Source organism: Actinia tenebrosa, unplaced genomic scaffold (genome assembly GCF_029948245.1).
Source record: "Actinia tenebrosa isolate PJP-AT-01 unplaced genomic scaffold, QUT_ActTen_1.0 PGA_scaffold8__29_contigs__length_14323225, whole genome shotgun sequence".
Taxonomy (NCBI): Eukaryota; Metazoa; Cnidaria; class Anthozoa; order Actiniaria; family Actiniidae; genus Actinia; species Actinia tenebrosa.
In genome coordinates this window covers 7,190,584-7,215,009 of record NW_028292585.1, presented here as the reverse complement: position 1 = coordinate 7,215,009, position 24,426 = coordinate 7,190,584, and the positions used below count along the sequence as shown (strand labels likewise).

The 24,426-nt window shown below is 42.0% G+C and overlaps 3 protein-coding genes across 3 annotated transcripts in view; 1 reads left to right on the top strand and 2 right to left on the bottom strand.

The window, feature by feature from the left end:
- Positions 1–24,426, top strand: part of LOC116295236 (GDP-D-glucose phosphorylase 1) — a 41,048-nt gene that overhangs the window by 2,393 nt on the left and 14,229 nt on the right. The window contains exons 5-11 of the mRNA XM_089024302.1: positions 222–319; positions 970–1,028; positions 1,278–1,380; positions 1,567–1,667; positions 2,295–2,461; positions 9,482–9,547; positions 10,141–10,307. Coding sequence (XP_088880428.1) covers positions 222–319; positions 970–1,028; positions 1,278–1,380; positions 1,567–1,667; positions 2,295–2,461; positions 9,482–9,547; positions 10,141–10,169 — 623 coding nt within the window. The 3' untranslated portion in view covers positions 10,170–10,307. The remainder of the gene's footprint in view (positions 1–221; positions 320–969; positions 1,029–1,277; positions 1,381–1,566; positions 1,668–2,294; positions 2,462–9,481; positions 9,548–10,140; positions 10,308–24,426) is intronic.
- LOC116295244 (uncharacterized) lies at positions 3,238–7,672 on the bottom strand. The gene is made up of 2 exons (XM_031703019.2): positions 7,541–7,672; positions 3,238–4,967 (listed from the first exon to the last, which is right to left on the bottom strand). Exon 2 carries the CDS (start codon positions 4,935–4,937, stop codon positions 3,969–3,971), a length of 969 nt encoding a protein of 322 aa, XP_031558879.1. The 5' UTR covers positions 4,938–4,967; positions 7,541–7,672; the 3' UTR covers positions 3,238–3,968.
- LOC148905078 (uncharacterized) lies at positions 11,125–12,808 on the bottom strand. Its single transcript, XM_089024304.1, has one exon. The coding sequence runs from the start codon at positions 12,705–12,707 to the stop codon at positions 11,856–11,858; it is 852 nt and encodes a 283-aa protein (XP_088880430.1). The 5' UTR covers positions 12,708–12,808; the 3' UTR covers positions 11,125–11,855.

The window sequence follows — 24,426 nt, the reverse complement described above, 5'->3', positions numbered from 1 at the left end:
TATATTTTTGACTGGCAGCAGTGAAAACCAAATTTCAATGGACAACTCTCAACTACTGAGTTCGGGGTAATATTGTCTTATTCTCAAGAGGGAATAAAAATTTATAAATAAAAAAACTATTTGCAAAGCATCTTCATTGGTAGTTGTAAGATGAAGCTACCATTGAAAAAGACTAACATTTTTGTTATAAATTATATTTTTTGCCACTTAATAAATATTAGATGCAGAAAAAAGTACTAATTTAATCATCATCAATGACAGTCCTGTAGATGTAGGACATGTTCTGTTGGTACCCAGTATTAACAAGTGTCTTCCTCAGGTTTGTGTCTATATACTAGATGTACATAGCTGTAGTGTCACTTATGGCTCAGTAATGAAGTTAATGATAATGGATGATAATGTTGATGATGATGAATGATGATGATGCTTGTGGTTCGTGGTGATGATGCTGATGCTGATGATTGATGATGATGCTGATGCTGATGATTGATGATGATGCTGGTGCTGATGATGATGGTGATTGTTGATGATGCTGGTGATGATAGCAATGATAACGGTGGTGGTGATGTTGATGATGATGATGCTTGTGATGATGATGATGAATGATGATGCTTGTGGTGGTGATGATGGTGATTGATGATGATGCTGGTGATGATAATGATAATGGTGGTGATGATGATGATGATGATGCTTGTGATGATGATGATGATGAATGATGATGCTTGTGGTAGTGATGATGGTGATGATGATGCTGGTGCTGCTTATGATGATAATTGTTGATGATGTTGGTGATGATAACAATGATAATGGTGGTGATGATGTTGATGATTAATGATAAGGATTAATGATGTTGTTGATGATTGGTGATGATGATGTCTTTCATAATGATGATGATGATGATGACGGTGGTGGTGTGGTGATAATGATGGTGACTGATAATAAATGTTGCATGTTTCATGTTTTCTTAAGGTCCTTACGGAGGAGTCACTACACTTGGCACTTGATATGATGCTGCTAAGCAAACACAGGTATAAGCCTTCACTTACAACAATCTTGAGCAGCTTGAAGATGATATCCTAACTATTAAACAAGAGAAAAGGAGGGGGACCTCTTTAAAGGAAGTAGAACATCTTCCTGATTATCCTCTTCAATTTCTACTGCTTCCCTTCATTACCCCCTCTCGCAGTTTCGTGAGGTCCCAGTATGCAGTGACATTGATGAGCTTAGAATTGCCAGTGGAGGCTATAGATCAATCTAGCCAAGTTAACTTTTTTCAGGGGTCTCAGAGTTTGCTGGAATAGTCTTGGTGCCTTAGCTAGTGTCAATCACCTGCATTTCCATGCCATGTTCTTGGATCACTCACTCCTTGTTGAAAAAATTGTAAGTGGGACAGTAAATAACTTTTCTCTTTTGCTTTTACTCTCAAACAGCCAATCAGAATGCATGATTTCTTTGGATATCAAACTGGAAAAAACTATAGCATATCTCAAAAGCATTCTGCAGAACTTGCTTTAAAATTGTTGGCTTTCAACTTAAAACCATTTAACATATTTATGATTTGAATAGGATGCTGTACATTTAGCTTGTAGTTGTTATGAAGTTGTAAATCAGTCCACTAGAGGATTTGCATTTCAGCTTCACGGAAACACAATCAACACCCTAGCAAGGTGAGTGCATGGGTGCTGAATACTTTCACTGGTCACTTTGGTGTGTATATGTTTGTCTATCTAAGTGTGACTGTTGTTGGGCTGACTTGTGGCTTAGGCCCTGGCTAAACAAGGAAACGAGTTTCCAGAAACATGTTTACCGCGCACATGTTTCCTCGATGTTTCCAAGTTTAGCCACAAGCAAAACATTGCTATGTGCAACAAATTTTGCTTCCAAGACGCAAAAATCTTTTTGCTGTGCGGCAGAAACATTTCATGCTTCCAAGATGCATGGAAACAATGTTTCCTCGTTTAACCACAAAAGTCAACATTCTAAAAGTTCATTACTTTGCAATGCTAGCTCTATCTTGAAAGTGCGCATACGCTTACTGATATTGAATAAACATGTTTCCTGATGTTCCCTGACTTTTTTGCCACCTTTGGAAACATTTAAGAAAACATGTTTCCTCGTTTAGTTACCTTGAAAACGTGCTAAAATTGCTAGCTTGTTGCTTGGGTTTGAAAATGGCACCTCCAATTCCCTTCAATCTGAATGACATGTTGACCCAGGCAGCTCCAACAGTAACGTGGCTAGTTAAGAGGTCACAACAAGACTGCTTAATCTAAACGTTCATTTTCTTTAACCAGACTTATCTTCAAGGTGTCATGTTACTTGACTGACAGACAAGTTCCTCACAATATGTGCATGAGTCGCGGTGATGCATTTCCTTTAGCCATGCAGGAAGAAACACCAAACAAGATTGATGAGCCCACAACAATTAGAGTCTTGCTGTGGCCTAAGAAACCAATGTTTGGTAAGTTGTGGCCTATTCAATCTCATTACATTCTCATTTGCTATGGAGCTTTTAAGTTGGGACGTATTTCCTGATCCACAACTGCTTGCAAGAGCCGCTAAGCAAAAACTGTCCTCAATGATTAAACCTCTACTTGAAAAAATTAGAACTTTTGACAACAAATCCTGTCATGAAGAAACAGTAAGAAAAATCTTGATTAGTTTATGTTTCTGGTTTTAGTTTTGGACCAGGAAGTCGTTGTTCTATACGATTGACGTCATAATTAAAAGCTCTATTGGATGTCTAGGGTAATAAACGATGATCACCACGAGTGCATAATTATATTGAAAACAGGACAAGTGCTTGGGCAAGGGTGGAAATCAAGGATTTCAGTGCATTAAGGGTGTCATAACGCCTCTCTCACCTCTGTGTTCTCGGGTTCATATATCACATGTGAGTAGAGTTTGTTAGGACTCTATTGATTTGTGATTTTTTTTCCCGTTTTTTTTTTTTTTCGCGCTTGATTTCAATTTGATCTGTGAGTTAGCCGACTGACTTTCGTCAGCCCAGAGATTGTTCCAGGTTAGATCTGTAAGTTAGCCGTACCTGACTTTGATCAGCTCAGAGGTTGTTTCGGGCAGGGTATCGATAAAATTCGAAGAAAAATTTGAAAAAGATATAAAAACCCTGTGTAGGCAAGTAAACCTTCCGTTCGTTACTAAGCAACGTTTTTCTTAGAACCTTCAAATGATTACCAAAATTAGCGCGCGGTGCGCGCAGCCAGAATATCTACAGAATCGCAATCATATCAAGTTTATTTGTCATGGTTACCCACAAGTCATACAATAATCTTGCACATGACTGGAAATTTTTTCACAATGCAGAGTAAATAAGAGCAGCCACATAATTAACGACTAAACCTAAACATAAGCGCATTAGTCATTTTCTGTTGATGTATTTAAAGTCACACGCTTACTGTGATTGGTTTAAAACTGTGCTTTCTAAGAGGAGCACGGTTATGCGTCTATCAGCCTCAGCTCTAAAACATTGCAGAACTATATCGAAAACTACAACATTACAAACTAAAAACTAGAACATATTTTCATTAAAAAAAGCTAATTTTCTCGTGCTCCGTCCTGTAGTACAAGCTGATACAGCACTCACTTCGTTCCTAAAGCAGTCTTCTTTCGTTTTTTCGTCACTTCCCATGTGCTGCCTGTATAACTGAATGGAAAATGCAAAAAGCTGTTTTTTTCCTAACAACTGATGTATACCAGTTTGGCTATAAAAATGTGCGATATAAAAATACTAAACATTGTCTAGTAAACTGAGAGCTGTAGCTAGGATAATCAAAGTCTCGATAAAAATGTCAGTGAGTGATTTATTGAATGCGTTTGACTCTCTTTTTGTCTTTCTGTTCAGCTATTTGTTTGTTGTCTGTTTGCCTGTTTATGTTTGCTGCAGTAAAAAGCTACCCTAAAAAGCTTCTGAACTATAGCTGCTTCTGAACAGATCCGTTATTGCAACTTCATGCTTTAGTATGATCAAGTGAGACGTTCCCTGGAGGCTGGCTTTTATTGGGTTGTGCGTCGTCGATTTGCAACTTTTTGCTGACTCGAGCTCGAGAACGACGGCAATAAAGGAAAATGGCAATAAACATCAGCAAAGCTAACGCAATCCCACCGACCGCCGAACATGTTATTATGATGGTATAACTCTGCTTTTTCGGGCTAACCACTTCTGACACTGTTCCTGACTCCGACTTCTTGAGATTACCGCCAAGGTGTGGAAAAGCTCTGTCGACGACTTGCGCGAATTTCACATTCAGATGCTCATGCACGAACCTTGCCGTTACAAACTCAAACTTTTGGCATTCACTTTTCCGTGCGCAACGCAGAAGTTCTTCACACAATGGGGGAAGCTGTTCAACCCAACGTGGAACTGAAGCGGTGTCATTATCATGGTAAGCATTCAGGTCGTACCAGAAGTTTCCTGTGCGGGCTGTGACGCGACGTATCGCAGCAATCAAGGAGAGATATTCACTCCATGTAAGCTCATGACGACAGAATGTGGTACTTATTGGGGTGAATAGCTGACCAGCTGAATTCTCTGCTGCATCGCAGTCGGTGGAAAGAGTATATATTGGCCCATCGTTTCTCTGTCCCTCATTACCATATCTGTGTACGGTTTTGTCTACTACCATATGGTCAGCGGTAAAACCATCATATGTGGTTTGATTTTGACCTTGTGCAACAAGGAATACCGCTTCCACTTTGCACCAGGCAGACTTCTTCTCGGACCCAGTGACTCCACGAATGACATCTCCTTTGGCAAGCTTCGAGATGGGAATGTAACCTTTGGTCTGCTCTGATACTTTCATCTTACCAGATACACAGCTCTCAGGAAGGTGTATATGGATATCGATTATTCCAGCATGAGTTATGGAGCCAATGGAAATAAAGGTCCAGATCGCAAACAACATTATCATTTGCTTCATTATGCTGGCGGCTTCTAAAGTAAGATGTGCCTGAAAAGTATAAAAAGTCATATTCATTTTCATTCAGATTCAGCTCAGTTCAGATCATAGCAAATCAAATATATTCATTTAAAAAGGTTTTCTACAATTACTCAGACAAAAAGTTACGAGCAACAAATTTTGAAAAGTGGAAAATGCAAATTATTATTAGCGGTCTCACTAGTGCGCATGTATGAGAACTGGTTAGCAATATAAATATAGTCAATAGTTTAACTCACTATTTCAAATTTTAAGGCAATCAATCGAGTTGCAGTCAAACCAGCTCATGCGTTCCTATCCTATTTCCATCCTGCTTTGGAACTTGCATTAATGAAACGAACGTCGTCAATTTCAATCCCGGCCTTTATCTCAAAACTTCAAAATGTTCATTTGTGAAAGGCATGACCTTTTGAACAAAACAATACACCACACAAACAACTTTAAAATAGCAGCTACAATAGACGACTTGCACTAAGAAATCACGTGATCAAATCGGCCATTGTGGCTTGCATTCTACAGGATTTTAGCTATGCGAGAATGTAAAAAAAGATGGCGGATTCGGGTAGTTTTTTTGGTGACGAAAGGTAAGTTAGCGCACTAAATAACTATAAAAATCCCCTTTTCTCGCAAGAAATATATTTTTAGTAGATATCTGAAGTAGATTTTTGCTATTGACTAGCCAAGAAGAGAAAAAAATATGGTATTTTTGCGATAGGATGTGAAGACCTACGAAGTGTTTAGTCTCGTTTTGCTGGCTTCATGACCTCAAAACATGCAATATTTTTCCTCTTCCTGGCGAATGAATAGCAAAATCCTACTTAAAATATCAATTAAAAGTATATTTCTTGCAAGAAAATGCCGTTTTCAAGAATGAAGTTGAAATATACTTGAAAAGTTTTGACAAGAAGTCGTTGTTTTAAGGTCATGAAGCCGGCAAAACAAGACTAAGCACTTCATAGGTTTTCACATCCTATCGCAAAAAATATCTTTTGTTTTCTCTTCTTGGCTAGTTTATAGCAGAAATCTACTTTAGATATCTACTAAGAATATATTTCTTGCAAGAAAAGGGGATTTTTATAGTTATTTAGTGCGCTAACTTACCTTTTGTCACCAAAAAAACAACCAGAATCCGCCATCTTTTTTTACATTCTCGCATAGCTAAAATTATGTAAAATGCCAGCCACAATGGCGGATTTGATCACGTGACCTCTTAGTGCAAGTCGTCTATTGTAGAAATAATTTTAGCTTTGCACGAATCTGTGAAGAACTAAATAAGCTTTTAATCCGAGCCCATTTTTCAAATTTGCAACATTCGTTTCATTAATGCGGGCAAACTTCAAAGCAAGATGGAAATCAAACTTCCAATGATAAAAAAGTGAATCTTTGAACCTTGATAGGAACGCATGAGCTGGTTTGACTGTAAAATTATTATAAGATATTTTTTGGGAAAAAGAGAAATAGGTATGTTTAAAAATTGCAATTTAGCGTGCATGACATCAATTTAGTTATAATCTACAATAATTTATGATAAATGTGCTATACACTATATAGTCTATGATAAATGTGCTATACACATCAAACTCATTCCAGAAAAGAAAGTTGAGGTCTAGTTTTCGAGAAAATAAGCAGTAAACGATTTCTATGATGTCATCATGACGTCATAATGAAAAGGCCGCTTTAAACTAATTTATCATTATTGAAACCTTTAATCCTTTCCTGACATTGTGAAAAGTGCTTGCAGATCGAGTTATTCAAGAAGAAATTGTAGCCGTTTCAATGCGGCTAGGTGTGCCAGACCAAAACTACCCAGAGCCTCCTTAAATGTACGGGATTAGCTCGGGGATTAGCTGTCTGCACTATTACATTCCAAGATTGCCTAGAAACATATAAGCGTCGCATTCTGGCTGTCACCAATATAATTTCGGGTATCTAGCTTATTGCCTCAATAATACTCACGAAGGTACTGGCTTACTCTCTGGTGGTCTTTTAATTTTGTTACTCCCTAAGAGGTACCAAATCGCTGATCTGGAACCCTTACAGGTACGACAAGCATCCCCGCTTTTTTAGAATCAGAGTCCCCACTCCCATGGCGTTTTGTTGAAGTTGCTTCGTGTAGCAAACTGGCCATCGAATTTTTCGCGCAAAATAAACTTTTCTACAACATAAAAACACACATTTGGCAAGAGTAAAAGTTTGGGCATATAGCCATCTCAATACCTGGTTCACCAAACACATATTTCATCTTTACGAAATATGAACTAGGATAGGAGTTCTAACTTCTCTAACGCCACTTAAAAATGTTTTTTCCGAGGAAACACTCTGTTTATCGAAACCTACTTAAAAAAGTAAGGAGATGATATAAAAGAAGCTGGAAATATTGTACCAAGATATATAAAACTAGCTGGAGATAGTTAGGAGTTCGATAAGGAGTAAAATCCAATGGTTTTATCAAAAAATTAATAAGTAGTTTAATTCTTGGACTCTGTGCAAACGACGAGGACGTTTAATAAGAAAAAAAAAAGTTTTTGGTTTGTTCAGAGAAATAGTTCAAAACAAACCGAAAAAGGGTTACATGACTCACTTACCTTAAACAGCGGAATATGAGTCACTTTCTCAAACTCTTGCCGGACTGAAGACAAAAATAAAAGTGAAGGCTGTGGATCAACATCATCCACCTTATCTTTTTTGGAAATTCACTGTTATGTATTTACTCCGAGATATTCATGAATACCAGCGTTAAAGTAAATAATGCACAACTTTGCCGCGTCAACAATACGTAAGAGTTAATTACTTCGAACGGAGGCAATAATATACATTAAGTATATGGGGTAATTAAGTATTTTATAGGTAATTAAGTATTTTATGTACTGTTTAATAAACGAGCAGGAGTGTTTTATCGGGTATAAAACACGAGGCGCAGCCGAGTGGTTTTAGACCCGATAAAACACGATCTGCGAGATTATTGAACGGCTTAGAAAACTTATGATGTTTGTTCTCATTGTGTACCGATTTTTTTACGAAATGAACCAAGTTTGATAGAGAAAATCCAAGTTAAAGTTTATGCAAATGAAGACGAATCTTTATCCGATATAAAATCACCTTCATGGTCATGATTTCTATTGTGTTTTCTTCATGAATTATTAATGAGTTTTCTAATTATCAATTGAGAAGGTTTTCTATCAAATGTTGCTCATTATAAATGCGAACGGTCTATATATAGTTATTAACCGGGTTAATAACTATATATTGACCTCGCATTTATAATGAGGGTTCTAACAAAAATAAAGCCTTGCGAATAACAAAGAAAACTGTGTCAATTGATAAATAAAAACACTTTGAAATTCCACAAAGTCGAGGCTGGCCCTAAGCAACAGGGAACTCGAAACTGGAGTATTACTTCCGCCGGTTCAAAATGAAAAAAAATCTGTAAAATGTATTTCATATTTCTTTATCATTTCCTTATTGTTTATTTGTTCATTTTTTGCTTCTTATTATTTTCTATTGTTTTTATATGAAACAAGATCGAATAAAAGTAAAACACGTAGTAAGAGCTCAGCTCATTTCCACGAAACCAAGTCACACGTCTGGTTTTTATTTTTATAACGCTACGACTAGACAATAACGGCGTGAAATATCCTTTAACGTCGGCTGGAATGTCTATTTCTTTAATATGTTTGACACTGGCAAATATAAGCTGTCTTTAAAATTGCATTCCAAGGTTGCATAGAAACATACTAGGTCAATTTAGTAACAATATTTCTTATTTCAAATAAACTTTACCGTTTGGTCATCGTGGAGAGGAAAAGGGGGAATTGTAGGCAAGAACTAGGTTTAGATTCTAAAACCACTCTTAACCAATCGATTTTGATTGGCCTCAGTCCCGGAGTTGTAGAAAAGCATTGCATTGTGGGGCTATCTTGGAGGATGCTTCCTAAGACAGTTGGCATTTTGTGATTCAAGAAACGAGGGAAATTTGAAAATTAACACGACAATTAAGGTTTCCTATCATGTACTCTTCAGTATCGGCAAGCAAAAAGACGCCATAAAAAATATTAAAGGTCTTTAAAAAGCGTCCATTAAAACAGCCCCATGATGCAACGCTTCTGCCACTCATGAAATTTTCGCGATACCCATTGGTGTCGTGAAAATACGATACGAAAATTACAAGTGACAGCTATCGATCCAGATAAAGGCTAAATAGTTAGTAACAGAAATCATTTTCTATCGTGAAATATTTACTCTTTTGTTGCGTAAAAAAGGTCATTTTGTTTAAATAGTCTGTGTGTGTAGAAAAAAATATAGATGATTTACGCAATAAATCGCGAAATAAAAGTGACTGAAGAATCCCCCCCACCCCCGTAAAAAAGCGAAATATGCGACCTCCAAAATCGCGAACTTACCCTGTCGATTTTTGAAGTATTAGCCTGGCCCCTTCCCCAATCCAAAATGGCAATCCTTTTCATGCAATATCTTTAATAAGTACATTGACTGATCTGGCCTGTTTAATATGATGTTTTGTTCGACAGACTTTAAAGATGATCCTCCATTTCTGAATGCCTGTATAGAGCCAGGAGGATTCCTAGTGATGAAAGGTATGAATCTTTGGACAAAAACCAAGCGATTGCTCGGTCCTGATCATAAGTAGGAACCTGAAATCGTCAATCCTACCATACCTTATTGCATTTATCCATTTTGAAATCACTGGGGATTATCAGCTGCAATCTGTCTGGTTCTCAGCAGTGCAATTTAATCACAAATCGCACCATTTTGAGTTTAAAATCATACTGTTTTGAAGAGCCAATGAAATTGTAGAAAACATAGCATTTGACTAATCACATCACAGAAAAAAAGAAACGAAAGGAAAAAGTGAAGGGGATTTTTTGGATAAAAGACATTTTTTTGACTAAATTTTACACTAAAATTAAAATTGAAATTGAAAAGTAAATCTGGTATCATTTTAGGAGATTTCAAGATGGATATGATTAAGTGGTAATTTAACTTTGTGTCGTATGATTTTGGTCTGAAATCAAACTTATAGGCTACACAGCCCTGCAATTTTGTTGTCGCTCATTTGATTTCAGGCCAAATTGCACTCCCCTCGGTTCAATCAACATTATGAGTAACGTGGCTAGATAAGAGGTCACGACAAGACTGCTTAATCTAAACGTTCATTTTCTTTAACCAGACTTATCTTCAAGGTGTCATGTTACTTGACTGACAGACAAGTTCCTCACAATATGTGCATGAGTCGCGGTGATGCATTTCCTTTAGCCATGCAGGAAGAAACACCAAACAAGATTGATGAGCCCACAACAATTAGAGTCTTGCTGTGGCCTAAGAAACCAATGTTTGGTAAGTTGTGGCCTATTCAATCTCATTACATTCTCATTTGCTATGGAGCTTTTAAGTTGGGACGTATTTCCTGGTCCACAACTGCTTGCAAGAGCCGCTAAGCAAAAACTGTCTTCATTTGTTGAACGTCCACTTGAAAAAATTAGAACGTTGGACAACAAATCCTGTCATGAAGAAACAGTAAGAAAAATCTTGAATAGTTTATTTGTCTGGTTTTAGTTTTGGACCAGGAAGCCGTTGTTCTATGCGATTGACGTCATAATTAAAAGCTCTACTGGGTGTATAGGGTAATAAACGATGATCTCCGGACAAGTGCTCAGGCAAGGGTGGAAATCAAGAACTCAGTGCATTAATGGTGTCATAGCGCCTCTCTCACCTCTGTGTTCTCGGGTTCATATATCACATGTGAGTAGAGTTTGTTAGGACTCAATTGATTTGTGAATTTTTTCCCCGGCCCTCTTTTCCTCTGCAAAACCTAACGCCCTTGATTTCAATTTGATCTGTAAGTTAGCCGACTGACTTTCGTCAGCCCAGTTGTTTCAGGTTATACCTGTGAGTTAGCCGTTCCCTGACTTAAGATCGGTCCAGAGGTTGTTTTAGGGTTTGATCTGTAAGTTAACCGTGCCCTGACTTTGATCAGCCCAGAGGTTGTTTCAGCCAGGGTATCGATAAAATTTGAAGGAAAATTTGAAAAAGATATAAAAACCCTGTGTAGGCAAGTAAACCTTCCGTTCGTTACTAAGCAACGTTTTTCTTAGAACCTTCAAATGAGTACCAAAATTAGCGCGCGGTGCGCGCAGCCAGAATATCTACAGAATCGCAATCATATCAAGTTTATTTGTCATGGTTACCCACAAGTCATACAATAATCTTGCACATGACTGGAAATTTTTTCACAATGCAGAGTAGATAAGAGCAGCCACATAATTAACGACTAAACCTAAACATAAGCGCATTAGTCATTTTCTGTTGATGTATTTAAAGTCACACGCTTACTGTGATTGGTTTAAAACTGTGCTTTCTAAGAGGAGCACGGCTATGCGTCTATCAGCCTCAGCTCTAAAACATTGCAGAACTATATCGAAAACTACAACATTACAAACTAAAAACTAGAACATATTTTCATTAAAGAAAGCTAATTTTCTCGTGCTCCGTCCTGTAGTACAAGCTGATACAGCACTCACTTCGTTCCTAAAGCAGTCTTCTTTCGTTTTTTCGTCACTTTCCGTGTGCTGCCTGTATAACTGAATGGAAAATGCAAAAAGCTGTTTTTTTCCTAACAACTGATGTATACCAGTTTGGCTATAAAAATGTGCGATATAAAAATACTAAACATTGTCTAGTAAACTGAGAGCTGTAGCTAGGATAATTAAAGTCTCGATAAAAATGTCAGTGAGTGATTTATTGAATGCGTTTGACTCTCTTTTTGTCTTTCTGTTCAGCTATTTGTTTGTTGTCTGTTTGCCTGTTTATGTTTGCTGCAGTAAAAAGCTACCCTAAAAAGCTTCTGAACTATAGCTGCTTCTGAACAGATCCGTTACTGCAACTTCATGCTTTAGTATGATCAAGTGAGACGTTCCCTGGAGGCTGGCTTTTATTGGGTTGTGCGTCGTCGATTTGCAACTTTTTGCTGACTCGAGCTCGAGAACGACGGCAATAAAGGAAAATGGCAATAAACATCAGCAAAGCTAACGCAATCCCACCGACCGCCGAACATGTTATTATGATGGTATAACTCTGCTTTTTCGGGCTAACCACTTCTGACACTGTTCCTGACTCCGACTTCTTGAGATTACCGCCAAGGTGTGGAAAAGCTCTGTCGACGACTTGCGCGAATTTCACATTCAGATGCTCATGCACGAACCTTGCCGTTACAAACTCAAACTTTTGGCATTCACTTTTCCGTGCGCAACGCAGAAGTTCTTCACACAATGGGGGAAGCTGTTCAACCCAACGTGGAACTGAAGCGGTGTCATTATCATGGTAAGCATTCAGGTCGTACCAGAAGTTTCCTGTGCGGGCTGTGACGCGACGTATCGCAGCAATCAAGGAGAGATATTCACTCCATGTAAGTTCATGACGACAGAATGTGGTACTTATTGGTGTGAATAGCTGACCAGCTGAATTCTCTGCTGCATCGCAGTCGGTGGAAAGAGTATATATTGGCCCATCGTTTCTCTGTCCCTCATTACCATATCTGTGTACGGTTTTGTCTACTACCATATGGTCAGCGGTAAAACCATCATATGTGGTTTGATTTTGACCTTGTGCAACAAGGAATACCGCTTCCACTTTGCACCAGGCAGACTTCTTCTCGGACCCAGTGACTCCACGAATGACATCTCCTTTGGCAAGCTTCGAGATGGGAATGTAACCTTTGGTCTGCTCTGATACTTTCATCTTACCAGATACACAGCTCTCAGGAAGGTGTATATGGATATAGTAGTATAGGGAATGGGGGTTCCAGCGCAATCTCAACACGGGGTAAGACCCGCGTCAAAAATCCACCTACGGACGACCCCCACTCCAAGTGTGGTTGAGGGCAACAGCGCACTTAAATATGTTAGTCTATATATGGAGTGCGAAGAATGTAAGAGAACTTTTAAGAAAGAAGCGGATTTGAAAAAGCATTTGAAAATGAAGACGAAGTGTATGAGCAGTTATGATTGTGGATGTGGTAAGAAGTTTGAGACTAAGGTTAAATTGTTTTGGCATTGTCAGGACTGTGAGTACGACTACGACGACCTAAAAAGTGCTTGGTATTAGGTATAAAATATTTCCTATTATATAGATGGAATCCCAAAGCAACTTCAGCACGGTGTCAATACCCGGTAACGGTGAGATTGACGTTAGACAGTTTTGGCGTCAGTCAGAAAGGAAGGTTAAAAGGACTCTCCGAAAAGGTATAGAAGAATTAGGAGCCCTGAAAGCGAGCATAATGGTAGAAGTAAGTTTGTCAAAAGACGAGGTAATGACGACAGCAATGTTGCGATCAAAGTCGTTAGTGATATTAGAATCCACGAATCTGGATAGGTCACTCAGTGAAGCCTTAGAAGCAATAATGGAGTCGCTGTCTAACTACACGAAAGAAGGATCGGGTTGGACAGTAGAGGAGGTTGAAGGAATAGAGATAAGTATGGCCAGGTACGTACCCATACGAGGGGGGAGTTACGTACCGCTACCAACGTGGGTAGAAAGGAAGAAGGCTATTGTAAACGTGAAGAATGAAGACAATCGATGCTTTATGTGGGCAATCAGGTCTGCACTGTATCCAGCAGAGAAGGATCCCTGTAGGATAAGTAAGTATCCCACAGACGATTTAGAGTGGGATGGTGTGGAATTTCCCATGCAGTTGATAGACATCCCCATATTTGAGGAAATAAACGATCTAGCAATTAACGTTTACGGAGTCAGAGAGCAGACGATAGTACCGTTAGTTCTGTCAAAAAGTAAAGGAGAGCGCGTACATTTATTCTACCACGGCGGACACTACTCATGGGTTAAACACATTAGCAGACTATTCTACAGACATACTAAGCACAAAGGCAAAAAGTACTTCTGCGACTGCTGCTTGCTGTCATTTACATCCTTAAATGCCCTAAAGAAACACGATGAGATCTGCCGCGGAGTCGAAGAAGTGGCGCAACGGATCCAGATGCCCACCAACAAAGAGCTTTCATACGCAAACCATCAAAAGCAGATGCAAGTGCCTTACGTGATATATGCAGACTTCGAAGCGTTGATAACTAAGGAAGAGCAGAAACGTGGTGCCACGAATAAGGTAGGATTACACGAGATCTGCTCCTTTGGTTACATAGTAGTCAGATCAGACGGTAAAGCAAACCCTCCTGTGATTTACCGAGGTAAGAACGCAGCTAATGAGTTTCTAGAAGCATTGCGAGAAGAGGAGGGGGAGATAAGAGAACAATTAAGACGTCCAAAGAAGATGGAATTTACCAAAGAGAACCAGGAGGCTTTTAACAAGGCAAAAAAATGCCACATTTGCCAACATACGCTTCTTCAGTTTGGAAGACGAGCCAAGAAAGCGTGGGATGAAGATGGAAAGTATCTAGGAGAAGCTCATTTTAAATGCGGGAAGTATGCTAAGAAAGGTGAGAAGCCGGGAAAGCCCTCCACGCACTGCATTCACTGCCACAAAGCATTTGTTGAGGATTTCTATGTGGATAAGGTTAGGGATCACTGCCACATCACTGGTAAATACAGAGGAGCGGCTCATTGGAAATGCAATATAAACTTCAAAGTAAATCCAGATATGGAGATTCCGGTGTTCTTTCACAACCTCCGCGGGTACGACTCCCATTTGCTACTACAAGGAACAGACGGCTCCGACGTCAAATGCATACCCAACAACAAAGAGCGCTACATGTCCGTAACTGTGGGTAAGCTAAAGTTCTTAGATTCGCAGCAGTTTATGGCGGACTCCTTGGCAAACCTCGTAAAGTATAACACCAACTTTCCCATTTCCAGTCAATATGGTGCGGAAAGGAAAGGAGTCTACCCATACGAATACATGGATTCCTGGGATCGATTCAAAGAGTCCCTACCACCCAAAGATCGCTTCTACAGCACCCTAAACGAGTCCGGCATAAAGGATGAGGAGTACCAGCATGCGTTAGACGTGTGGGAAAAGTACTCCTGTGAGAACATGGGGGACTACCACGACATCTACCTAAGGTCTGACGTAGTGCTGCTTGCAGACGTTTTCCAAAGCTTCAGAAAGATGGCTATAGAATATTACGGATTGGATCCCGCTAATTTCTACACGGCTCCTGGGCTCAGCTGGAGTGCTTTGTTAAAGAAGACAAATGCGCAGTTGGATCTCCTAACGGAGTACGACATGTACCGCTTTATGGAAGACGGTATTCGTGGCGGCGTATGCGGACCCAGCCGACGTTACGCCCGCGCAAACAACCCCTTAGTAGAGCACGACCCAGAGAAACCAACCACATACATTTACTACCTGGATGCGAATAACCTTTATGGTTGGGCAATGTCACAGTACCTACCTGTGAGAGACTTCGAATGGGATCCAGTGAAGCCGATAGACTTCTACATGCAGGTAGGAAAGGAGGAAGACAAGGGTTACGTTTTAGAAGTGGATCTGGAGTACCCAGAGCGCCTGCACGACGAACACAATGAGTTCCCCTTAGCACCAGAAGCGATAGAGATACCATTTAAGCAGCTAAGTCCGCTGCAAAAGCAAATGTGCCCTGGTTACAAACCGTACAGGAAACTAACTATGAACCTGATGGATAAGAAGAAGTATGTGGTACATTACCGCAACCTGCAGTTCTACGTGCGACACGGAATGCGCGTAGAGAAGATCCACAGAGTCCTAAAATTCACGCAGGAACCCTGGATGCGCCCCTACATTGACTTTAACACGCAAAAGCGTACCGCAGCGAAAAATGACTTCGAGAAAAACCTCTTCAAACTGATGAACAACAGCGTGTTCGGAAAGACAATGGAGAACATCCGCAAGCGCGTAAGCGTAAAAATAGTCAGCACCAAAGAGGAAGCAGAAGCATACGTGTCACAGCCAGGCTTCGTTAGATACGTAGAAATGCTGAACTTCTACGTGATTCACATGAAAAGGGCAAACCTCTTACTAAACAAGCCCGTTTACACAGGCTTTACGGTGCTGGATCTATCGAAGCTGCTTATGTACGAGTTCTACTACGATAAGCTTAAGCCAAAGTACGGAGACCGCTGTCGCCTCCTATACACAGACACCGACTCCCTAATTCTAGAAGTGCAAACGGAAGACGTTTACAAAGACTGCCTCCCCGACATAGACGAGTACGACACCAGCGGTTACCCGAAGGAGCACTTCCTTTATTCTGCGAAGAATAAGAAGGTAATTGGGAAGATGAAAGACGAAATGTTAGGAAAACCCATAGTAGAGTACGTGGGTCTGAAACCAAAGATGTACAGCGTGCTAAAGTTAGACGGCGTAGAAAAGAAAGCTAAAGGCGTAAAAAAGTACGTGGTTAAGAAGGACATTACGCACGAGTCCTACCTCAACGTATTACGAACACGCAAGGAACAGCGGCATAAGATGAACAGCCTGCGCAGCTATGGTCATCAGATACATAACGTCACGCAGGAGAAGGTGTCACTGTCTGCATTTGACGGTAAGCGATGGATGTGTGATGACGGAGTGCATACGATAGCATTCGGACATCACACGATAAGCAGTTCTTCCATGACGAACCCACGTGTGGGGCCATCGTGAAGATAATACAAGATGGGCTGACCCTTCTTAGCTATTACGCTTCGGATCTGGTAAGTTTCCAAAGACCAATTAGGATCCGTAGCTCTTTTGGATCCTCCTTCTAATTCACCCGGTCCGTAGAGATATCGGACTGTGACATTACCTAATTTTTTTTCATGGGGGAAGACCGCCCTCGAACTTCTGACGTAGGACTTGTGTTCCACGTGTTTCTTTTTTATGGCATCCTTGGGTTTCATTCCCGTAGCCCTGGCCGCCTCGTTATTTAAAGCCGCGACGACCTGGGGGAGCCGCTGAGTCCATTCCCTGTTGCGTTTGGAGGGATCTTCCAGCTCTTTCCAATACTGGTACCCAAAGAGACGCTCGGCCAAGGTCTTATTAAATCTTTCGACGATGCTCTGACCCCTGTGGTACTCAGCTTCGGCTCTCCTAATCTTAGTGCTGTGGTCTTTCAGGGTCTTAGTAACCACGCCCATGAACTCCGTTCCCGCATCCACTTGCAGCAGCTTAGGCCATTTCAAAACGCGCTTATAAATCCTACCTAGGGCTTCTGCGACTTCCCCAGAATCCTTGCTGGTTATGGGTTCGGCGTCCTTGTATCTGCTTGCGATATCGACTACGGTCAAAGCGTATCTATAGGTCTTCTTTCTCACCTTGTCGTGCGGTAAGAAAAGCAAATCCGCCTGATGAACTTCATTGGGGGTATTTACGGTAAAACTGGGCCTGGGAATGTACTTAGGCACGGGAAGATAAACCTGCCAGAGGGTTTGTTTTTTCAACCAGTTCTTAGCCGTTTCTTCTGATACCCTGGCCGCGGTCGCAAGTTTCTTGATGGCCGACGCTCCTCTCCAATAGCCTTCAGGCCCATAGTAAATCCTTTTAAGTTTGTCCTCTAGGCGGCCCATTATATGAATTCCAAAACAAGATTGATCTTGCGTCCGTTAAAATCCACCGTCTTTCCGTCCACCTTAATGGTGATGTTTATGCTTTCTACCAAATTGGACAAGTCATAGCTCAAAGAAATGGGGGTGTATTCTACCAGGTCAAATGGATTACCTTTGGGCAGAAACTTGGACATAAGAGAAGACTTTTCTCCATCGTCGTAACTATGGACCAAGTCGCAATAGACTTCGTAAGAGGATGCGACTTTCCATTTCACATCATATGTATTACCGCTATTTATCGTGGTACTAGTAAGGCCCAGGAGTTCTACCAATGAACTGTCCTTTAGATTGGCGCTTCCACTATTTTTCTTGAATTTCATTTCATGGGGTAATCCTGTGGTAAGAGTATATCCATGCTTTGCTAGCTCCTTAGCCAGTGTTATGGGGGTGTAATGGGAATCTGGTATTTTTGGCTTTTGGGAATTCACAACGACAAAGCCATTAATTAAATTATACCAAGAATTGTACAAAGAACAACTAACCAACCGAACCTTACGGGCTTTGATGGGGGGGTTCAGATAAGTGGTAAAGTTATTCTTGTCGCTTTCCAAAAAGACGATCATTATATTAGATACGCCAAAGCCGCGCCTCCCGCCAGCCCTGCGACTCCTACGAAGACCAATTCGCTATCTTTTCGTTTCTTAGAAGGCTGGTAGTAATTCTTGAACTGAGGCTTTCTTAACCCCGTTAATGCCACGGGGTGCGCCTGCGCATAGAGCTTAAAGGCGTAGTCTGTATTTTCGAAGTTCTTATCCGCCTGCATCTTGTCTTGGTAATTCTTATCCAACCAATCCCTGTAAGCTTGTCTTTTTTCATTCCAAGCCGCCACGTCTCGCTGATATTTCTCCAGCGCTAAGTCGTGTCTCTTCCTTTCGGCGGCTAAATCTCCGCTTTTGTCGCCTCTGACTAATCTATCCAAATACTGACCACCATAATTAGCTCCAGTGAATGCTAAAGCTGCAATAACTCCGCCTGCGACTAAGCTAACCATTATACATTAGGCAGGTACTTTTCCTTTCGTAGGTAATCCTTTAGCATGATAGCCCCGCCTACGGCAGCGGTCATCTTAGCAAAATTAGCGAAGCTCTTGCTTGGGTCTTCAGTAAAGTCTTCTTTGAGCACTTTCTTACCTACCCAACCAATACCCGCAACAATAGAAGTAATAATAGCTGCTTCTTCAACAGTTTTCAGCAACGCGGTCGACATTATATTACAAAGCGAGAAGGTTATTCCATTTCAGGGATTTTGCTTTTTCTAACCTCCACAGGTGCGCGATATGTTGGGGCCTCCCACTTTACTTTTGGCTTCGTTGCCCGCCATTGTAAGTAAAGGCTGCCTGCTGCTATAGCAACTCCTAACGCGCCAATGACGTACCCAGGATTAATAAAGGATTCCTCTTCCTCCACCTTTTCTTCTTTTTTGGCTTTGTTCTTCCTGTTCATCTCTGCGAGCTTCTTTCCCGTGGCAACTCTGCCTGCAGATTTAGCCTTGGTAATCTTTTGCTCGGGCTGCTCTGCCTTCGACTCTGGTTCACTCATTTATATCTAAGGACTTGAAGGACTTGACTAAGTACTTGAGAATGACTTAAGGACGACTTGACAATGACTTGACTAAGTACTTGAGGCGACTTGACTAAGTACTTGAGAATGACTTAAGGACGACTTGACAATGACTTGACTAAGTACTCGAGGCGACTTGACTAAGTACTTGAGGCGACTTGACTAAGTACTTGAGGCGACTTGACTAAGTACTTGAGGCGACTTGATCAGGTACCTCAGCAAGTGCTGCCTGGAAGACCTTTTCGACTTCTCTGTCCTTCTTGAAGTCCTTCCAAGACACCAGTACCTCCTTCAAGTCGACATGCTGAGCTACGTGAAGTGCCGCAGAGGCGACTGCCATTAACTTACCGCACTTCAAAGACAACCACCCACAGGTTATCTTAAGTTCTTGGGCGATGACATAGTCCTCGCTAATGTCCTTCCGCAGTTGCTCCACGTCGTCTATGGGCAGCGCAAGTCCAAGGAGTTTGGTGGCAAGTCGGATAGCGGAGTCTGCGACGGCATCCGTGGTCTTACTTGCAAGGGCGGCCTCGTACCTCTTATGGAACTTCTTTACTTCCTCTTCCGACAACTTATTAACCTGCTCATGGGTACGTTCCTTGCCTATCATTTCTTTGCACTTCCCAGATGACACAAGGATGTTAAGTTGTTCCTTGAGGTTACTTTCATCTAACTGCGTGGGGACTTCATCTAAGAGCTGCTCAATCTCCATATACATTAACGTCATAAGGAAACCTCAAAGAGAAAATCATTTTGGAATGTTGGTGCGTTTTTAAATGCCGCATGTATTCGTGCAACTGTTCCTTGGATATCTCGCCGCCGTAGTCAGAAAGGATGGTTTCCAAATCAGACTTGCTCGGAGTATAAAATACGACAAGCGAGCCTATGTTTTCCCTAAAGGGCTTAGAGACGCTGGTAAGCTGCTGCGAGAGTAATCAAACGCTGATATTGTCATGCCTACCGCTAAAGGCAAGTTTCACCAATTCGGAGGTGCGTCTTTTTACGTCGTCCCCGCAGGCGATGTCATCCAGTATGAGGAGTGTCTGTGTATTCTTGGGGAATTGCTTATGCCAAAACTTAAGATGGCCGGATAACTCGTTAGGGTCTAAGATATCTACAAAGAAGTCATCATCATTCCTGCCTATGCCTTCCCAGGTAACATTATTCCTGTAGGTGGGGCAGAGCAGCACGATATAGTCGAAGCGGTATCTAAAGGGTCCTAATAGCTGCTCTACCACGAACTGGGTCTTTCCACAGCCGGTGGGTCCTACTATCAGAGCATTGTAAGGTATGTGATCTGGATTCATATATAGATGGAACCAGTGGAAGCAGTGCAAAGAATTGTCGCCGACGCAAAAGATAAAAGAGACACCATAGAAATGCAAAGGGAGGAGATAGATCGGCTAAAAGAGCGCGTGCAGGAGTTGTACGATGAAATGTGCGGTCTGAAGCGCGCGGAACGGTTTGGCGCCCTTTTGACGATGGCCGGTTGGGCAAAAGAAAGCGTGCAGGACTTTATTAAGTATCCCTTATAAGGGTTAATAAATTCTTATTATATAATGAAGTGTAAGGATTGCGACAGGGAGTTCAGTAGCAAACAGGCTTTGCAATATCACCAAAAAAAGAAGGTATGTTTTAAAGAGGTGGATAACGTCACCACCTGTGGCACTTGCAGCCGGCAGTTTAGCAGCAAACAGGCGCTGCGATATCACGTGGAAGGAAGGGTGTGTTTGAAGTCTAAGGAAAGACGCTGTGCTGATTGCAATCGGCTCTTTAGCACGCCCCAAATGTTGCAATACCACCAAGAAAATAGGGTGTGTTTAAAGGATGTGTGTGCGCGCTGCGGGGAGCTCTTAACCGACGCGTGGCATCAACATAGATGTCGTGGTAATTATGATTTGGACGTCGTATGCGAGGAGCATGGTGATATCGCTGCGAGATGTTGCCCAGCGGAAACCATAAGGAAGTTAACTCTTCGTAAGAAAGAAATAGACCAACGCTTTACGGAGTTCGACCGCGCCGAAGGTACGCGCTGGGAGAACGCAGAGTATTGGAGTGCGCCCTGTGACGCGTGTGGCGGCTTAAGGAAAGGAGATGATCATATCTGGCAGTGCTTGTGCCCGCAGCATTGTCCCCGCGGTTTTAAGGAGTACTTGGATCGTTTTGATGATTGGCATGCTCAAAACATGGAGGTAAGGAAAGCCCGTAAGTAAAGCAGGGTTTGCGCAAAGAGTCTCAAAATGCACTCTTATATTTATTAATATCCCTTGATTCTTTATTAAGAAGAAAAGAAGATACATTAATAAATATAAGGACCCCTTTTGGAGAAGGTATGCAGAACTCAATAAGAAAAGAAGATACATTAATAAATATAAGGACCCCTTTTAAAAGGTATATGCTAGCCTACGCAGCCGCCTTCTTTGGAGGCATTCTAATTACCCTTTCAATATATGGACTGTATTACTTGCGAACTACCTGCCGACTGCATTACGCCCACTCCTGCACCGCGTAAAAAATACACCTGCCTTCATTGTGACAGGGTATTCTCCGAAGGATCCTTTGTGGGGCATTGGTGCTCCGCGGATCCTAAAGCGCAGCGGACTTTAGCAGACGCGCTTAACTACAAAGAGGAGATGGAGTGACTCTTCTTTCAATGTCAAACTTCCATCGGCCATTTACCTTACCATAGCTGCGTAAGTGGGTGAATTCCTCGCCCTGAATTACGTACCGCACGCAATCTGGCGCCCAAAGTGAATATTCCTTGCCTTCTAAGTCTTTGAGGACTAACCGTAAACGGTCGATGTCTTCGAAGACGACGTAATTTTTTATTTCGTATGCTTTACCGTGGGCAAGATCACGCCAGTGAGCCAAGTTGAGCTTCATTATACCTATGGAATATCTTTAGGTGTGTTTTCAAAGTGGCGTAGGACTTAAACCGCTTTACACAGCCCTTACAGGGAATACGAATACCATCCGCGTAATCCATCAGGGCACGGCAGATAATGTCGTAATCGTTGCTAACCATCGTTAGGTAACCATTTACGTCAAGCTGTGAGATTTTCTTAGATTGCTTCGCGGATAAGACGCCGTTTCCTTTTGGGGTTTTCAACTCAATACACAACCCGCGGTATTTCTTATGCGCATTTAGGATTAAAAGGTCGGGTTGACCGGCTTGGTAGCCTTTTCGCCAGCAGGTTATTCGCTTGCTGTCTGAATCTTGAAGTTCGCCAAGACCCGGCGCTATGATGAAATCGGGGTAAAACCTACGTGTGTAGTCGACGACCTTCGCGTGTAGGTCGGCTTCATTTTCGATCTTGAATACTAACTTGTTTGGGCCGCCAAACCGCCTTTCTATTGCATATTTACCCGTTTTCCTTAGCGCGGGTAGGACTTCCTCAAAGACCCAATCACGAAACTCCACAGCTTTGGGTAGTTTGGAGCTAAATATCAGTTCGTACAAACCAGGTTCGGATATAAACACGGCATTTGGTTGCGTAGTAAAGGAGCGGTGATTCGCAGCCCCTTGTAGATCAACCCATTTTTTCTGGTATTTCTCAGATACGTGTGCTCTAATTGCATCTCTAGGGCGCTCATAGCCCAACGCCAAAGCCACCTCCTTTGCTTTGAAGTACAAAGTTTCGCCTTGCACTATGCATTGCAGTTTGGTGTCGTTGTTTTCAAATACGCGAAGCATTGTATATTTAAGAAATATTTTAACATTAATATGCAACGCTCTTTAGCTGATTCATTTCTACGCTCAGTTGCGCGTCAGACACGACGAAGACGTAGCAGTTTATTTTATCACCGTCGCCCGCGGAGGCATTCTTGGTGCGCTTGATCTCCAATGTTATGCCATCCTGCGTATTTACTAGACGTAAACCCTGACCATGTAGGTCTTCGTCGTTAATGGTGCGCATGTCAATCCACAGCGCATACTTATCCTTAAAGAATTCCTCGGGGCTAATTTGGTCGCCAAACTTGCGCATGGCCTCTCTGTACACGTCTGCGGGCTTTATTCCCTGGGAGTAAACCTTGTTTGGAACGCCGTTTATGTTCACGCCGACGTTAGTAATGTTGGGGTTGTGAAAGTCTTCGGAGTCGCGCTTACCGGCCTCGTAGGGCTTAGCAAACACCAACATTAACCCCGTGAGACTTCTTCGGGGGAGGTTAATGCTTTGGTTGATAACCTCATCCGTCTTATCCAGGAAGCTGAACGTCTTATACATCACTACGTGGTCGTAAAGGAATGCCTTTCCGGAGCTGTATTCCATGCCAGCGCTACGGGCCAGCTCTTCGCTGTACACCGTTTCGTACTGTAATTCTAGATTAGTGATAGAATAGGGATCCACGGCTCCGCTAATTGCGCTGTCCATTCCTCCTATGACGTTCGTAGTGTCCGCCAAGGTTACTTCAAACTGTAACTCGGATAACTGCCTGGGGTAGTACACACCATGACTCGTAATTACTTCGAAATCCAAAGGGATAACGTACTTGCTACCATAGGCGGTCTTTACCCTTGTTGCGTCTGCTACTGCGGTTGCTCCACTGGAGTCCGTAGGCGCGGGGTTAGTATCGCTGCGAAGCTTACGAAGAATAACGCTTCCAATTCCCTGCTCTATCTTTTGTGCACGGTCAAAGGCTGTTAGCCACAGATCCTTATACGTGGTGTACAGGTCGTACCTATTCAAATCCAAGAGGGATTCCCCTGCGAACTTGATTCTCATCTTAGAAACGAGGTTCCTACCCACGTTATTGACGGTATAGCGCTTGTCCTTGGTGGTTGGTTGTATTGCTAGGTCAAACCTTAAAGCCAAGGTACCAGGAACCAATACTAGGTTATCCGTTAGGCGGGGCACGCCTACGTACAGGGTTTCCCCTGGCTTAGCGCTGCTGGGCGTAAAGGTGACCCGATGAAAGGTGCGTTCTGCCTTTAGTCCGCCAACCTGCTTAGGTAATACGTTGGGATTTAACTTTGAGCTTATCATATATAATGGAAGTAGAAGGAACAGACCCAGACTTCGATCCCACCACTGAGGAAGGTCAGGCTGACATTAACGACGGTGATGAAGAACCGCTGCTTCCCACCCAACAAGTCGACGATTCCCTAAGGGATAGGATTGCAAAGGCCCTAAGACATCCCAAAGCACGCAAGTACACGTTTCCGCGTGAGCACATAGAGCTTCAAAACATGGGCGAGCCGGAAGCAGCCGCGCGGGAAACCGTAGAGTGGGCAGCGCGGGAGCTAGAGCTGCGCTACGACAACTTTGATGCTGACGATGTAAAGCTCACGGAAAAGGGAAACAAAGTCCTCATAAGCGTCCAAGACTTAAGATTTCCCGACAAAGACCGCTGGACAAAACCGC